This window comes from Lactuca virosa, chromosome 5, assembly GCF_052849685.1.
Source record: "Lactuca virosa cultivar CGN04683 chromosome 5, Lactuca_virosa_CGN04683_v6, whole genome shotgun sequence".
NCBI lineage: Eukaryota > Viridiplantae > Streptophyta > Magnoliopsida > Asterales > Asteraceae > Lactuca > Lactuca virosa.
The window spans coordinates 155,764,890-155,784,146 of NC_136430.1; the positions used below are offsets into that span (position 1 = coordinate 155,764,890).

The 19,257-nt window shown below is 32.8% G+C and overlaps 1 protein-coding gene, 2 long non-coding RNA genes and 1 pseudogene across 4 annotated transcripts; 2 read left to right on the plus strand and 2 right to left on the minus strand.

The window, feature by feature from the left end:
- Window positions 1–305: 305 nt before the first annotated feature.
- On the minus strand, window positions 306–1,549 carry LOC145111893 (uncharacterized). The gene is made up of 2 exons (XM_079048133.1): window positions 841–1,549; window positions 306–772 (listed from the first exon to the last, which is right to left on the minus strand). Exons 1-2 carry the CDS (start codon window positions 1,547–1,549, stop codon window positions 306–308), a joined length of 1,176 nt encoding a protein of 391 aa, XP_078904259.1.
- Window positions 1,550–6,386: 4,837 nt separating this feature from the next.
- Window positions 6,387–8,591, plus strand: LOC145115468 (uncharacterized). The gene is made up of 4 exons (XR_013711578.1): window positions 6,387–7,016; window positions 7,094–7,128; window positions 7,230–7,307; window positions 7,973–8,591. It is a non-coding gene; the product is annotated as an uncharacterized LOC145115468 (long non-coding RNA).
- A 2,693-nt stretch (window positions 8,592–11,284) lies between these two features.
- On the plus strand, window positions 11,285–12,156 carry LOC145115467 (abscisic acid receptor PYL2 pseudogene; annotated as a pseudogene).
- Window positions 12,157–12,267: 111 nt separating this feature from the next.
- On the minus strand, window positions 12,268–17,832 carry LOC145115469 (uncharacterized). Of its 2 annotated transcripts, XR_013711580.1 has the most exons (6): window positions 17,569–17,832; window positions 14,426–14,601; window positions 14,235–14,337; window positions 14,032–14,144; window positions 12,991–13,142; window positions 12,268–12,868 (listed from the first exon to the last, which is right to left on the minus strand). It is a non-coding gene; the product is annotated as an uncharacterized LOC145115469 (long non-coding RNA). The 2 variants fall into 2 exon arrangements; XR_013711579.1 differs by having other exon boundaries at window positions 12,268–13,142.
- Between the last annotated feature and the right edge of the window lie 1,425 nt (window positions 17,833–19,257).

Sequence of the window (19,257 nt, forward strand, 5' to 3'; positions counted from 1 at the left end):
AGTGATGACTGGGAAAGGTCTGTATGGGTAAGAAATCCTGACTGAGTAAGAAATCATGTTGTTTGATTGTATATCTGACTGAATGTGCTGACTGATGAAAAATGACCATTTTACCCTGTTGTTATATATAGTGATGGATGAAGTTGCTGAATAATTATAAAAACAAATAGATTGTCATACAAAATGTAAATTACACACAAGTCATTTAAAAATCCAAATAAAAATTGTCATACAAAGTGTAAATTAAACATAAATCATTTAATATCCAAATAAAAACATAATGAAATTTAAAATAACATAATAATCTAATGTAAAGTAGTTGAAAGTAGTTGATTTGCAATCTGATCACGCAAAACACACATATATTGAATGGCTTCTGGACCCCATTCTATGCCTTGTATGTTTTCTCTATCAATTCCCCCACCTTGGACGTCAGGAGTAACCATAGTGTTCTCCTCAAATTTTGTAAACAAGTCATCTTCTATATTGTATTTCCTTATAAAATTATGGACCGCGACACAAGCAATGACTATGTCTCTGTGCACTGTAAAAGGATAAGGAGCCATTTGTTTTAACATTGGGAATCTCGCCTTCAATACACCATAAGCACGCTCAATAACATTTCTAAGTTGTGCATGAGCATAATTGAACCTTTCTTCTCTACTTAAAGGTCTGCCTCTTCGAAAATCGGCTAACCAATACCTAGTATTGCGGTATGGAGCCATAAACCCACGAGTGTTTGTATATGCGGCATCACAACGGTAATATTTATCTGCAAAGGAGTGTGACACATATTATATAAAGAAGATAGACAGTAAAAGTTATATAAAGATTACAAACCTGGTGGAGGAAATGGAAATCCAGAAGTCGAATTGAATGCAACTTCTTTCAAAACTCTTGAATCATGTGTTATACCCTCCCATCCAGCCCAAACAAAGGTGAATATCATATTAAAATCACAAATTCCTATTACATTTTGAAAACATTCTCCTTTTCCTCTTCCCCCATAATGAGTTTGTTGATCAATGGGTACCACCGCATGTACAAGTGTTCCATCTAATGCACCAATTGCTCCGGAAAAAATCTCTTTTAACCGTCTATGTCGTTCCGAGTTATGTCTTGTTGGATTAGGAGTTGGTGGTACTATAATTTCTTTTGAAAAACACATCATTGTAGTTAGGACCTCGTGAAAACATTGATGAATCGTTTGTGTGGAGTGATGAAATCTTCCCTTAACCGCGTGAAAACGTTCATTATGTCCTATAACATGTAAGAACATAGCCATCTTCTCTTCAATGCTTATTGTCCAACTAGCTTGCAACCAATTCTTTTGGGTAAAATGGTTGCATAATAATGCAAATGCTTCTTGTGTAAGACGCATCATATCGTAACATTGTGTAGGGTCTCCGTACATCAAATCTTGTGTATACATATACCCGCTTGAATCGTTATCTCTAATTCTATGAATTCTAATTAGCCTGCGCCCGTTTAACCTCAACCAATAAATCACAAGAAAAAGAAAAGCTACAACTTCACCATCATAAACCATACTTGACATGTTACAAACAATTAGGTAGCATGCTACAGTGAAAAAAAAATCATGCACCAAAAAAACTAGCACCAAAAAATTCAATATCCAATAACATATCATCCAAAATAACAAAAGTCATATTCAATATCCAATAACATATCATCCAATATAGCAAAAGTCATATTCAATATCCAATAACATATCATCCAAAGTAACATCCATAAAAGTCATCAAACATAACATCCAAACGTCATGAAAATAAAAAAAAAGTTATGCAACAAAAAACTAGTAAACATCATCAAATGTAATCATACTTCCTACCCGCACCCATCACCCACGACTCACAACTAGTATGTGAAAGTCGTAACCAAACTTTCCTAACATCGACACTTTCACAAAATAGCAAAATAGTGGTCTTGTGTCTTTCATCTTCTTCTCCCCATTGTATTTTGTTCAATTTCTCCATACATGCATCAACATCCTTATCCATTTCACTTTTTTCAATTCTTTCATTTTTTTTCCACTAACGACCTTGCAAGCTTGACAATCTCCTCCTTAACTTCTAATTCCCTTGCATCTCTTTTTTTTCCACCAACTCTTTTGTTTCCACCAACTTCCTTATTTTTTGAACGCCCCGAAGATTCTTCGCTTGCACCTACGTGTTGTGTTGAGGTCTCCATTGGAACATCATCATCAAAATCATGGGCACTAAACTCTTCTACAGGACGAGGGAGTGTAGAAGATGGCCCCCAACTTTGAAAGTCGGTTGAGGTCGAGCCTTCAAATAGTTGGGTGCAAAGATCAGGGAACAGCAAGGTTTAGTTTTCAATGACAACACGAACTTGTTCAATTGTTTACAATTTTTATAAATATTAGTATTTGTTATAAAAATAATCATACTAAATAAAAAATATTACCTTCCCTTCTTCCTTCCATTGTTCATCGGTCAGATTAAATTTATTTTTTTATAGGATCATATATATTGTCGGTTTTGTTTTTCAGTTTCACCCAAGCAACATATTTTGATTTGTAGTAGTCAAAGTGGTTTCTCATTTGCTTCTGATCAACCTCTTTACCGTGTTCGTTTATCAATTTTGCGTGTACTGTCTTCCAGAACTTGCCTTAAGCCCAGAACCCTCACGACCATTAGGGGTTAGTTCATGGATACATGCATCAAGAAACATTTTGTTCTCACTCTCGTTCCAAACCAACATCCTAAAACATTAATATTTAAAGTAATTTATCATAACTTTTATTAAGATCAAGAACAATATTCAAGTAATTCAAATCATGACAAAGGTATAAACCAACATCCTAAAACATAAATATTTAAACTAGTTTGTCATAACTTTTATCAAGATGAAGATAAACACCGAAAATGCTTCCAATTCACAAAAAACAAGAAGCTAACAATTAAGGTCAATTGTATCAACATATACCTAAACAATTTCACAACATTTGGAATTTTTATTTCATAATAAAACACATAATTTTTTATTTTATAGCTTATAAACAAAAAAGAACTTCAAATTCCATATCTTATACACAAAGAACTTCAAAGTTCAGATCTTATACACAAAGAACTACAAAAAAGAACTTCCCATTCACATACAGTTTCAGAATTCATAATATTAGAACAGAAAGGTATTTTGATTTCATATCTTATACACAAAAAACTTCAAATTTCATAACATCATTAAAAGAACAATAGAAGATTGGATTCTGGTTTCATATCTTATATATATACATATTTTCTGATTTCAAAAATCATTAACAAAACAATAGAAGAGAAATAACGATGGAAGAGAAATAACGATGAGGCAATAGAAGAAAAAAAATCATATTTTTACCTGTTTGATGATTTTATGTCTGACAGGCGAGATGGCGGCTCGATGTGGAGATGTCGATGTGGCAATATTCAACTGTGTTTTTTTAGGTATGTGGCTGTGTAGGTCACGATGGAAGAGAAATAACGATGGAAGAAGAATAAAGAGGGAGGGGTAGCACCGTAGCAGTGTCTTGCGTTCGGTGCTCAGATCGTTGTTGTCGTTGAAAGAGGAGGAAGAGGTTTTTTTTTTGAGGCGCTGAAAGGAACTTTAGGGCAAAGGAATATTTGGAACGATTATCAGTCAGCTCTAATTCCCCAGCTTTTTCACTCAGATACCTCTTACCGAGTCAGCTATCTAGATTTGGTTTAACAAACACACATCAGCTGAACGAGTCAGCAAAATACGTCTGACCCGACTCGGTCAGATGTTTATCAAACAGCCCCTTAGTCCTTATCTTTTTTTTAGTCAATTAAATCCTAAAAACCGAAAAATATATTCATTTTGACCCTTCTTCTCGGTCAACAGGTCATCTAATTTTAAAAATTATACTTTTGGGCAAGATTTTAAATTTTATTACAAATTTTGTCCAAAATTTACACTTTTAGCCCATATTTCAAATTTTATTACAAATATGGTCTAAAATTTACACTTTTGCCCTAGATTTCAAACATTTGTTATAAATTCATCGTAAATTTAGTTTTTTTACATCTTTTTTTTCAAAATATTGTTTCGAATATGTTTTTTTTTTCTTTATAAAATCATATTTATACAAAAAAAACATATTTTCACATAAAAAACCTTCTATTTTCTAAATTTTAAAACATTTTTGTATGCGAAATACCTATTTATAAAATTAGGTATTTATTAAGTGCATAAATATATATAAATCTTATCCTTTAATATATATATATATATATATATATATATATATATATATATATATATATATATATATATATATATAAACACGTATTTTATAAAAAAGAAATACAACAACACCTATTATATAACAAATGTATTTTGATACAAACACGTTTTTATAAAAAAAATATATACAAACGTGTATTTTTATAAAAATATATACAAACACGCTTTTATAAATAAATAAATAAATATATATATATATATATATATATATATATATATATATATCATTATTAATAAAAACCCTGTTTTTTTCATAGCGCGTAGAGCGCGTGAGATGGGTTTGTGAAAACACACGTCTTCACATACACGCTGTTTCCCAACGCTTCCATTTCTTCCAAAAACGATGCACCGTTTCTCGGTACCATCACATTCATCAAAAATGCCTTCCCCCACCCCTCCTCTCTCTTTCTTTCCTTCTCTTCGTTTTCCACTACCTGTCCATCCCCTTTTCTGTTTTTCCATTTACGTCTCCTTCTTTCATCCTTTTACAGTTCAGATGATTGCAAAAATTGGATGCGGGAAGGTTGGGAATTTCAGCACTTCAAAGGTATAAGAACAACTTTTGTTTTACTGCCTAAACTCTAAATTGATTGGCAATTTCATTTTCTGATGTTGATTTTGGTAGAAATTCATAATTATATACGATTTTTTATGTTATTTATTTATTTATTTATTTATGTTAAATAATATTTTAATGTCTTCGTTTGAAAACCCTAATATTTGTTGATTTAATGTCATGGATTTCCAAGTATTTTTTGAAGAATTTTGAAGACGTCGTTCCCTCTTTGTTGTTTGATGCCTTCTATTCCGTTTATGTGGCCGTTGGTTGATGCTCCTTAAAAATTAATGAGCGATTTGCTAGAAAAAATGTTGGTTTATTTATCACTCATTTTGGATCCTATGGAGTACAAGGCACGATACTGGTGGAACCCAAACTAAAAAGAGATTCGCATGAAATCATAATTTTTCAAAGAATTGGAAGTATGTATGTTTAAATTCTTGAGAAATTTATGCTTTATTTGGATAATTCTTGATGAAAGTGATGATCTGTTGTTTTTTGTCTAATATGCTTACTATACCTTGTAGGACGTGGGCTTGGTAAATACTTAAATAGAAATGTCGAAGTGACAGCTATAAAAGCTCTTAATGGAATCTACACGATGAGAGTAAACAATTTTATCATTCATTATATATTCATATTTTACTACTAAATTATTATAGTTAATCAATTTACCACTTTATATTTCTAAAATATGGGGGTTGTGAGCAACCATTAAATATTGTTTGATTCATTGACCCTAAAAAACCCAGACCAGGAGAAACAAGGTTTTTCGCATTGTATATGTTACAATAATTTACAATAGTTATAATAATTACATTTTATCTAAAAAGCAAATTAATCCATACCTTCAATCTTCCGTATTTATGTTATGTTAATCTGACACAGGTAATGTAGTTGCCTTAACAAGCGTAGGAGAATCAAAAACCAAGTCAATGAAGGCAGGTGCTTTCCTCAATTATGTGTGCTTTCCTCAATTATGTGTGCAGCATCACAAGGAGTTGGAATTATCTTAGTTGGAGAAACATTTAAAGAACAAGGTAATTTTCTTTTTTCATTATGCCACCAAGTACATTCTGTCAGTTGCAGGATCTAAAAAAGCTATTACAGCCCAAATCCATCTAATTTGTGCTTAATTTTTTAGGTCATGTCAAATCGAAAGGTGGAAATAGCAATAAAGATTGGCAACCAAGGAACATGTGGCTCAAGGCTTGAATAGAGAAATCAATGATGATATTTCATGATTAATCATGTTCGTAGAGTGAAAATATCAATTAGGAATTCGCAATGGACTTTCATTTATTTGTTGATTATAACACTATACTATCATTTTCTTTTTCTTATTCATGCACTGTACATTGAAATCCCACTCATTTATAACATTGTATTGTCAATAAAAGAAATACCCAAATAAGTATCCATCGGTCGTGCTGAGCAGGAGCCTTAAACTTATCTAGTATATATATATATATATATATATATATATATATATATATATATATATATATATATAAAAGCCCTATTTTTCTCGTACCGCCAATATCAGTTTTATAGGGTTCTTAGGTCACCACGCAACATATTCTGAACGACGCAATGGATATCTAACCGATTCACACTGCCTCATTATCCCTTGTGTTGTGCCATATCGATTGATCAGTGTCGTAGGTTATCGATTTCATTTACGTCTCATCACATATCTTCGGTTCTGGAGTATCCCAGAACCGCTTCTTTCTCCTCGTCCGTTTCCTTCTCCTTCTCACACGCATATCGTCTTCCTCTCTCTAATATCCTCTGAAGAAGATGAAGAATCCATGAAATAATCAGAGGTGTTTTTATGTGTAGTTTGAAAGTGAATAGGCTTCCCGGATACACTCTCTCCACCGCTATCTCATCCTTATTATAGACTTCCTTTTATGGCACCCATAAATCCTTTCCGGATCATAACGATCCCTCTTTTCTCATTTTTGTAGGCATAATTAAATCGATGATTCTCCACTCTTATTTACCCACATGTTCATCATTTTGATTGTGTAATGACGGTGGTTCTGAGGACCCTTCATGTGGGAAATCCATGTCGGACGAAAAGGGCACGTCAATGAAGAAGATTACTGCTGTTTTTGTTGGTTTTCCTCTTTCCATTTCACGTCTATGTCATCGTGACCATATTAAGGTAAGAGTACGATATTTACTTGAAGATTGTCTTTTTACACACTACTACACTTTTCTAACCCTTTCTCTCTCTTGAAGCATGGTTCTTCATTTCCATCTCTATTGTGATTTGGGTATGCATTAATTTCAAGCGAATAGTCACCTGTTTTTTCTTGATCGATTAAATTAGTGATTATTTTCAGTTTAATTTTGATTTGCACTTGATTTGTACAAGATTCAAGACATCCGTGAGCATAATATTGCTGGAAGATTTTGAGGGGCTATGAAAGAGGGAGAAGAAATAATACTCGATGTAAGAACATCTATACAATATTGCCTCCTTCATTTTAGTGTGTATTGGCTTCTTGCAATATAATTATGCCGACAATTGTTGACACATCAGATCCCACTAAGAAGTTTATAGTTTATCAAAGTTGTTAACTTTCATTCCATGGGTGTTTGTTTTTCATTCCATCAGCAAAAGAAATGGAAATTGCAATATAACCCATTCAGTTAATCCAATTCTTAATGACATGGACCTTTTTCATAATAATATATAATCTAAATTACAGTTTTAAATTTTAAAAGTAACCATGTTCAAAATGGTATGGATTTGTTAGGTTTGGTGATGAAAATTTCTATTAAGTTTCCTGGTAAGAGATCTTAATTTATGATGCCTTTATTAATAAAAAAACTTATTGATCATACCATTCCCTTCTCACTACAAGGGAATCAATCAATGATAGTTCGATATTTAGTACCTTTACCTGAATTCTACATGTCTATCTTGCATAAACATAAATGATTTTGTTTTTCTCTAAATTAATTTGTGTGGTATACAAATATGCCGTTCATGCTCTTGAATTTACACAATATTGATAATTTCATTTAGTGAAATGGTATGATATTTATTCCTTTTTTTTAAGATTACAGATCCTACAAAAATTGCCTCACTTTCATTCGGATTCATTGTCACAGGTTGTTAAAAATGTAAGTCACATATTGAGGCTATGTGAAGCTGTCAGAAGACAGTATGTAGTCTCATGTATCCAGTTACTCAAAAATTATTTGGGGCTTATGAGTGAAACACACACTACCACATACACATTATGCATGTTGAGCATTATATGTGTGTGGATATGCTTAATGTTGTTTGAAAGATGAAGGGGGGATAATGCCTTTTATCAGTAAACTTTACCATTTCTACCAAATAAACAATGTGTTTTAAAAAGGATCCTTAATTGCATCATACTTAGAACTTTATAACCATAATAGCAACACACTTGTATTTTTTTTCTTGATAGCAACAATTTAAAAATGACAAATAATATTTATGTAAGTGGCAATTATGTAGTGAACATAGGAGCCGTGGACAAGCCTGATGTTGTCTGACATGTTGTCTTCACCGAGCAATAAGAACAAATACGAAATTGCATGACATAGAAATAGATTTTAAACTTTCATTAGCCATAATAATAACAATGTATTTTCATTTTCTTAACAATAATTAGGGGTGAGCATATTAACCAAAAAACCAAACGAAAACCAAATTAACTGAAATAACCGAACCATTTAACCGACCATTACTAAAAAAAGTGACGCGGCTTCTATTTTTTATTAACCAAAGACATATGGTTCGGTTATGGGTTTCTTCCAAAAAAAACCAAGCAATAATATTAATAATTTTTTTAATATACTGTAATATAATATTAAATATATGGTATGTAATTATATTTGGAATTGAAAATTTAGTGGATAATTTCTTGGAATTAAATGGATACCTAATCTTCTATCATAATCATATTAATAAGGTTATAAACACAAAATCATTCACTTTTTTTTATAATAATGTACTTTATGTTTTTTCAATTTTTATAGCAAATTATATTTTATTTTTATCTCATTTTTAACCATTATGATTAACCAATATTAACCATTAACCATAACCATTAACTGACAAAAACCGTTAACCAAAACCAATATTAACCAATACTCAATGACTACTAAAATGCATCAACCACTTATAATGGTTATGGTTCGGTTTTAGCTAAAAGTCGAACAAAACCGCCACATACACACCCCTATTAATAATAGCAACATATTTGGTTGTTTCCTGATAATAACAACATACTTAGAATTCCTTATTCATAAAAGAAATGTACTTATATTTGTTTATAGATTCAGACAATGCTGAAGGAGATACCCAAGTTACCTTTCATGGGCCGTGCTTAGCACGGGCCTTGAACATAACTAGTATATATATATATATATATATATATATATATATATATACAAACACATATTTCATAGTAAACGTATTTGTATATATTTATGTATTTATATGCATAAAAATATGTGTTATACTTTTTTTTATAAAAAACGTGTTTGTATATATTTTTATAAAACACGTGTTTGTATATGTTTTTTTGTTATGAAAAATGTGTTTATATACAAATATATTTATTATAAAATAGATGTTTATAAAAAAAAGTATACAAATATGTTTTTATAAAAAATATATATATACAAAAACCTATTTTTGTGCATATAACACACACACACACACACACATATATATATATATATATATATATATATATATATATATATATATATATATATATATATATATATGTTTATTGTGAAATAGGTGTTTGTATAGATTACTTTATGAAAACGTGTTTGTATTCAATTTTTATAATAACATGTTTGTATACATCTTTTTTATAAAAATGTGTTTGTATACAAATGCATTTATTATAAAAATAGGTGTTTGTATGTTTCTTTTTTATAAAATATGTATTTGTATACATTTTTTTATAATAAAATGGATTTAATATTTGGTTTTCTCGCACCAGAGGCGGTGGAGCTCCTCAACAGAGTCCAACGGATCATGCATTCTAATGTCATATCTCCTACATCAACAAATGTTGTTTTCAAAAGAATTGGTTTTGCCATCTAGAAAAGGGCTAGCGGCGCAGCTTGTTGCCCGTTTGCCTTCAATCGATATGTATTGATCTATATTTTTCTAATATATATAATTAATTTAATTTATATATATTTATGCACTTAATAAATCCATAAAGATGTAAATAATGTTTTTTATGTGAAAATATGTTTTTTTTGTATAAATATGATTTTGAAAAAAAAAGATTTAAAAAAACATATTCGAAACAAAATTTTGAAAAAAGCAAAGATGTAAAAAAACTAAATTTATGATGAATTTGTAACAAATTTTTTAAATCTATGCCAAAAGTATAAATTTTAGACCAAATTTGTGATAAAATTGAAAATATGGGCAAAAAGTGTAATTTTGGGACAATTTGTAATAAAATTTAAAATTTAGGCCAAAAGTGTAATTTTTGAAAATTAAATAACATGTTGACCGGATAAAATGATCAAAATGAATATATTTTCCTGTTTTTGAAACTTAATTGATTAAAAAAAGGATAAAAACTAAACTATGAAGCCTAAAACATTAAGGCTTTATATTTCCCTTATAACATTATTTAATTACCAATGGGATGTGATTTCATTGCCAAATCAATATTTTATACCTTATATTTTTATATTGGATAATAAAAACTTTAAAATTTGATCGTTCTATCTGGACTAAAATTAATGTGTTACAAAAATGTGTCTCTCCCTTTAAATAATCTAGCATTTAAGAGATATTGATGTAGATTATGAGAGCAGTATCAAATGTGCTTTTCCTGTTTTAGATTGATGATTCTGAGTACAAGATTTCCGGGATCAAGAAACTAGCAAACATATATGCTCGGCTGGACTCTTTTCTCGTATGCACGGAAAATTCAATTTCGGTACAACTCCGCTTGCTGCAAAGCCTTTATTTATCGGCCAAACACTCCAGATATGCACTTCCCTTTACTCCATAGGGCCGATATCAGATGTGCTTTACTGTTTTAGATTGATGATTCAAATATGGTATGAGACATAGGTGGATTTAGAAATAGTTTAGGATTAGAGTAAAATAATAAAAAAAATAATTAAAATTTATCGTTCAAAAAAATAATAAAAATAATAATTAAAATTCGTTAATATAAATGATTTTTATATATACGTTTTTCATATCACATTATTTTTCTTTTTACAAGACAAACTTGAGTTTGATGGTAAACTTTGTGCATTTAAAAAGCAAGCACACACACGTTCACCTCCATTGTTGTCCATAGCCTTTTCTCCACTCCTTTTCAGAAGTCACAAGAACTCCATTACCAACCTTGCTTTTTGTACCCACACGACCCTTTTCCTCGTGATCTTCTTCTGCATTCAAAACTTTGATGATTAATGACATCCATTGAAAATCAAGGGTTAGATTTATTATGAGTTTCCCTCTGAAAATGGAAGGAAGTTCAATTCCACAAGGACTCACCCCGGATGAATACTCGGAGCTTCAACTCTTAATCAATGCATACCACATGTTCGACAAAATACCAAACACATGCACCTCCCTCATCACCCAGCGCATCGACGCTCCTAGCGACGTAGTTTGGCCGCTGGTGCGCCGTTTTGACAACCCACAGAGATACAAACATTTCATTAAGAGCTGCAACATGTTTGGGGATGGTGGTGTTGGCAGCATGCGCGAGGTGACTGTCATCTCCGGCCTTCCAGCCTCCACCAGCACCGAGAGACTTGAGATTCTGGATGACGAGAAGCATATTTTGAGTTTCAGAGTAGTAGGTGGTGAGCATCGATTGAATAACTATCTTTCTGTTACTTCTGTTAATGAATTCAAGAAAGACGAAAAGGTTTACACCATTGTTTTGGAATCATACATCGTCGATATACCTGCCGGGAACACAGTGGAGGATACAAAAATGTTCACAGATACTGTTGTCAAATTGAATCTCCAGAAGTTGGGTCTTGTCGCCATGTCATCTCTGCATGGAAATGAATGATTCTGTTTGGTGCAGCATGTGTGTGATTATTATGAAACACAGCAAATAAAAAATAAAATATATTTATGGGGGATTGCATCTTCAATTACTTGTGTTTTTTTTTTTTCTTTTTTTCGTTGAAGGCATGTAATTTCAAATAAATGTCGGGCTAGCATTTTGTACTTGTTTAGTTAATTGTATCAAGTTGATTAATTAATGTATTGACAAAATTGCAAGAATGGTCCCTGTCGTCTGTCAAAACTCGCAAAGGTGGTCCAATAGTTTGTTTTTGTTTTTGTTGCGAGTTTGGTCCAATGGATGACTTAACAGCTGTTACCATACTCCCGTTCGTTAATTTCCCCATGCCCCCCCCCCCCCCCTCACGTGAGGGTATTTTAGTCCATTCATATTATTTTATTATTATCTAGTCCATAAAGAGACTACAACGTCTCCAACAACAAACCCTAACGCTCACTCCCCTCTGTGAACAAGAAGCTTGAAGATAATACCTGAATAAGGACTTGTTTTAGAAACAAAAATCCATCCATAAGGAGTCCTTTTTCACTTTGAATGTTCTTTATAATCAATCCACTGCTTAAACAAAGATGAACCAATAGCTAACCTGCAACAAAGGGTGATGCATATAAGAAGCTTAACATGAAACTAGAAACAATTGAAGATGAAAACATGGATTAAATAAAGTTGGCTAAGATATAGGACATGTACATAATTTGGTGTATTACAGTAGCATTGAGAGATTGATGAGGATGCTAAATTGCTAATTATTATTATTATAAGAATATGGATTATCATTAAACAGTAACGTATGTTGACAATATTGGTAGTGAGAGTAAAGTAAGTTGGTATTTATGGACATTTGCTCTAGCATGAGCAAGATAGTCTGAAACACCTAATTATGGACATTTGCACCTCCAAGATCTTCAAAGGATACTTCTTCACCAGTAGTATCAGCCTGGAAATTAGTAATATTAGACAAATATATATATAAACCAAACATAAATATAACACAAAAATAACAAATATCCCATCATTTCCTTTAAGCATGACACACTTTTATCAACAACATAACCTCACCAACAAAAACGGGTTTATGTGCATTTAGGCGAGTCCATTGACCTATTTCAGAATTCAGACCAACGACTGCATAATTTGTCCATATGTTTATAACTGGGGAAGAACACCAAACAGCCACCAGGGACAACTTTGCATCTCTTCCCAACTGCATCCTATACAACAAACAATCACAGCAGAGCATCAATAAAGAAAATACCTCTTGAATAAATATTTGTGACATATCTACTACTAATTCATGCTAATTATCCATTAATTAAATGGAATCATTTATTTGTGATTAGAAGCGATGCAATTTCTTTGTTTTTTTTCCATTAAAAAATCATTTATATGCAGCTCTTTTTATTAATCAATCATCATAATACTAATAATAATAACAATGCTATAACAACATGAAGGACTTGCTTTTAATAACAGGGAGGACCTCAAACGAGGACCAAAAATGTAATTTACTGTTTTATACATTATTGTAAAAGTAATATAAATACTAATACATTATCTTAAATTGAAGGTTCAAAATCAAAAAGCCTCACCTGTGTAAAGAGTTAATAACTAATAAGTATTGATATTTTAATTGTTCCATGCTATATTTATGTTTACAAGAAAATAGACTTCTAGTTTGTCGTTTACTAGGTAATTGACACTTTTGTTGGGCATCAAATATTTTCAGAATGGCATTTTCCATGTTTACGATTTTAGAATATGAATTTATCCGGTTATGGAATTGCAAATACCAGAACGGACTCAATTCCATAGGCTGATTTACACCAAGTTTAGAGAGTGTGTAGAAATAGGAATAAAGTACAAAAGGTGTGTAGTATTCCCTATAAAAAACAGTTGAGCCTCAGACACTCGAAGCTAGCCTGAAGCCAAAGCCCATGGCCAACCATATCACCATTTTAAGTTGAAAAATATTACTAGTGAATGTGATATTATCAAGTTGTAAGTATAGTAAAGCAAGCATCGATAATATTGGTAATTTGAGTATTCTAATATATTTTCATATTTAGAATTCTATATTTTATCTTATGTCAAAGTTCATACCTGTAATGGAGTAAGTAACGGTGGAAGAAACTTCTTTGTTGGTCCACTTCCAGATGTTGAAGGCAAAGTCAAAATCTGTGCAATAAATGATCCGGATCCAAGTAAAACTCTTGCTACAAGAAACAAAATGGAATTTCTCATCAATTAAAACTTAACATTACAAAAAAAAAAATAAGAGAGATTCTTTAAGTAACAAGTCATACCTAACCATTGTCCTCATTCTGAAATTATATTAGAGAATAGAAATGCCCAGTGGAGGTTTTCTTTTCTTTTTTCATCATACAAAACATCTTCATACTTTTGTACCTAAAACACAAGGATTAGATACCCATGATAATATCATAGTCTATATTGTGATGAAAAGGAAATTGGGAAGATGGAATCATGAAAGCACCTTTAACTGGTTAGGCTTGTTGTCATCGTTATTCACAAGTAAAGGTTCATGTAGTTCATCCAAACCTGCACCTATTAAATGCTCATGTTTTCTTTACCACCGACATCTCCATGATGGAGTCTTCTCCCCATCGCTCGTGATGTCATTAGTCCTAGAATGTTTAATCTGTCGTACGCCTGTTCATATTTTATCAAGAAACCACGTTTTTAAGTTCAAATTTGATATGCTCAGAAGCTATGCAGAACAAGATTCATAATCTTTGAGTTCCGAAGTCAAACCACATCCCCCAATTCGATGTGAACTATATGCTCAATACATTTGCACCAAACATACGAAGAATCCCCAAAATATTCGAAGCTCCAAAAAAAAATTTCGAATTTGGGTGAAAAGTGTCAAACATTCGAAACTTCAAAATTTTCGAATTTGGGTGAAAAGTGTCAAACATTTGAAACTTCAAAATTTTCGAATTTGGGTGAAAAGTGTCAAACATTCGAAACTTCAAAATTTTCGAATTTGGGTGAAAAGTGTCAAACATTCGAAATTTCAGGGGCTGAATTCGAAAATTCTGCTTTTTGATCAAAATGTTCGAAGCTTTTTGCAAAACATTCGAAGCCTTTTCCCAATTGACAACCATTCGAAATTTCAGGGGTGATTTTCGAAAATTTTGCTTTTTGAGCCAATCATGCGAAAATTTTATCGATCATACGAAGCTCTTCCCCAACATTCGAAGTTGGACCATTTGTGTCACTTTGTTAAAAGATTAGGGACCCAATTCGAAATTGAGTTTGTTTTCTTCTTCCCAAATTGAGTATACAGGTAACGCACGAAACTCTCAGGCAACGCTTCGTACGAAAGCTCAGGCACCAAACACACGAAATTTTTTCACCCAAACGCACGAATTTTTGATTTTCTCTCCTCTTCCCAAAAATTTTCCCAAACACATGAATGCGAAGCATTCGAAGCCTTATATATGAACAGTAATGAACAGTAACCCTTCGTACATTCAGATCACCCTTCGTTCCTTACAGTTCTTCTCCAATTCATCAATCCAATACACAGGAACCCTTCGTACATTCACCCATCTGTTCCCTTCGAATCTTACTCACCAAATCATAGTCGATCATTTTTCGTTCGTTTCTCAGTTCAACCCAAACATCCAAAAACTCGTCGACATCCAAAAATACCACAAAACGAAAAAAAAATTCGTTCGTTCTATCATCACCCATCGACTCCAAATGTTCGAACAATACGCCCCAATTCCAAAATCAAATTTTCGTTTTACAGATCATCAAACCCAAATTTTCGAAGAAATCGATCGATAACTCTTCGTTCATTAACCATGTAAAGCCCTATCGTCCAAATCGATTTCATCAAAGTCCAAACAGGCTTCGCTTTTCCAGTTGATGCCAATGAACAAACGAGATCAATCATTCGATTATCACATATCCATTAACAGACCTTGCTTCCCAGTTCATAACCATGCGAGAGCCCTTCGTTCATCAACGATCGAAATCATCTTCCCATACAAACAATCAGATCACGATTTCAAACCAACAAGCAATAGTCCTTCATGTCTTAAACCAAATCGTCTTATCAAAACCAAAACCCATCTGTTCATCAATCGACTGCAACTTTCACTTTTTCAAAAATCGAAGTTTTTCACCATTTGATTCGTTCCCAATCGATACCCATCAAACAACAACTTCCGAAATCACAAAGAAATCTTCCATTTTAATCGATTCTAGTATTGATTTCATAAGAACATCAATTTTGACTTTCCCATCTTATCTTTGACTTTTCATTCACCAGTCATATCTGTTCTTGAGTTGTTCATCATCATCATCGAATATCAAATACAAATACTCAATTCATTCATGAAATTGAGTTCCATTTTCGAGTTAAAAAAAACTTTATCGATTTCAAAACAATCGACAATCAAAAATCGATATACAGACATCGATCTTAAGAACTAGTCAAAATCGAACAATCATCAAATACAATTTTGAATCAAATACGACTTGTATTCAATCGATGATCAACAAAGTAAAAGTCGATTCCGAACTCGATCCATATCGAGTTTTCGATTCAATCAAGAAAAAATAAGAATGAAGAACAACCGAATATAGAACGGACGATTAAAGATCAAACGATGAAGAAATCAGATATCTGGAACTGATCGTACAACTAAGTAAAGCATACGTACAAATCGACTGACCAACAGGCAAATGATATCGGGTCAAAACAAATATGAATTGAACTCCAAATACAATCGATGAACAGTAATAAACTCAAAAGATTTTGGGCTAATTCAATCTGAAATGGGCTCAATGAAGTGAACAGTACCAAATCCATTCTTTTGGATCACAATCGAACAATGTATTGGGCTTGAATCTTGATTAAAATATGAACAGTAAATGAATTTTGATTTTATTTTTGGTTGAATTTGATCTTAAAAAAATTATTGGATCATCAATGGGGTTTTTCAAGAAAAATTTGATCCAACGAATCAAACGATCATAAACCAAGAACGCAACGCACGAATTCAAATATTACGAGAGATCATAGAGAGAGACTCACCAAAATTGTTCAAATTGCGACAATATTAGCCAAACCGAGAATCGTTCTTCAAATATCACCTTGATCTTGAAGACCCGCTCTGATACCAATTGTAGTGACAAATAACATGGTTTGGCATGCGGAATTAAAGTTTGCACAATGAACATGGTGATTTGGGTGTTCAAGAGATGTATTGAATATGTATTGTGTTACAAAAAGGGACATAGATCTACATCTACATAAATAACACACACTCACACACTCAAACTTTACACCTCTCAAGCACACCTCTACAAGTGGTATGAACCCACTATTTATAGAGGTGTTTACATGTCTCTTTCTTACTCTCACTAACACATGTGTCTAAAGGCTAAGGCACCACATGCAAGTGGGTCTACAAGAGTCAAACCATTACAAAGTCATACATGAAGAACTTTGCACCCCAACATTGATAACAAAATCTTTCTATTTTTCATAAGGAATTACGGGTAATTATACTTTATTTGAAGATCTAGAGCAACTCATATGAATGATACGATTACGAACTATAGTAAACATGACCTAAATATTCAAGTAATGAAAAAAACCTGTAATTGATGAATGTCGGTAAGATTGACTATTGTCGGAGGTAAATGTCGGTGAAACGGAAGCAATCGTCGGCGGCAGACGGTGGCTTTGGTGCAACGAAACGTCGAATAGGAGGCGGATGAGGCAATCACTTAGTCGAGCGTTGGCGGAGTATTGACGGTGCAATGGACGTCAGTGAGCGACGGCATCAGGGTTCTTGGTTCCGGCGAAGGTGAAACACAACCTCCGGCGACGGCGGCTAGGGTTATGTCGTTCTTCAAATGATGGTGGCCATCTCCTTGAACTCGATTTTCAACTGAAATGAGTTCAATGGATTTAAGGAATATCATTTTACCTATTAAAATCTACCCTCCATTAAACTCAATACAATTTAATCGATTGACACATCATTTATGTATGTGTGTGAGGAGAGAGAGTGTAGAGTTCAATGTGGATTGAACTCTCCATTCTATTGAGTGTCATGTCATTAACCCGCAATCAATACAATTTAATGGATTGACACATCATTTGTGTGAGGAGAGAGAGTGTAGAGTTCAATGGGGATTGAACTCTCCGTTCTATTGAGTGTCATGTCATTAACCCGCAATGGGGATTTTGAGTTTAATGGGATTAAACTCCCCATTCAACTCCCCATTAAACTACCAATGGAGATGGCCTTAAGCCGATATGCAACCCCTTACACAGCCTTCTATTTGTAGATTTACCAAAATGCCCCACAGTTTATAAATAATAATAAAAAGTATTTACCAACGAAATAGCGACCGAATTACGAATTTGTTGTTTTCCGTCGGTAAACCGTCGGTATTGTGTAACGGATTACGGACGGAGTTTATTCTGTTGCCAAACCGTCGCAATACCGTCACTAATATCCTAACTATTCGTCCGTCGGAAATCCGTCAGTATTCCGTTGCTGTTCCCGACGGATTTTTTCCGTCGCTAAAATTATGTCGGTAATGCCCAATTTTTTAGTAGTGGTTAATGAATTCAAGAAAGACGAAAAGGTTTACACCATTGTTTTGGAATCATACATCGTCGATATACCTGTGGGGATGGAGGATACAAAAATGTTCACAGATAATGTTGTCAAATTAATTCTCAAGAAGTTTGGTCTTGTCGCGATGTCTATCTCTGCATGGAAATGAATGATTCTGTTTAGTATAGTCGGTGACGATGGCATGGTACATGTGTGATTATTATGAAAGACAGCAAATAAAAAATAAAATATATGAATATTTTTATGGGGGTTTGCATCTTCAATTACTTGTGTTTTTTTCTTTTTTTCGTTGAAGGCGTGTAATTTCAAATAAATGTGGGGCTAGCATTTTGTACTTGTTTAGTTACTTGTATCAAGTTGATTAATGTATTGACAAAATTGCAAGAATGGTCTCTATCGTCGGTCAAAACTAGCAAGTTTGGTCCAAAAAAGTTTAGGCTCGCAAAGGTGGTCCAATAGTTTGTTTTTGTTGCGAGTTTGGTCCAATGGTTTAACAGTCGTTACCATGCTCTCGTTGATTTCCCCATGCCCCCCCTCACGTGAGGGTATTTTAGTCCATTCATGTGTTCTCCCTTATTATTTTATTATTATTATCTAGTCCATAAAGAGACTACAACGTCTATATTCTCGTCTCCAACAACAAACCCTAATGCTCACTCCCCTTTGTGATTTCATTGTCGCTAGCGATAATGGC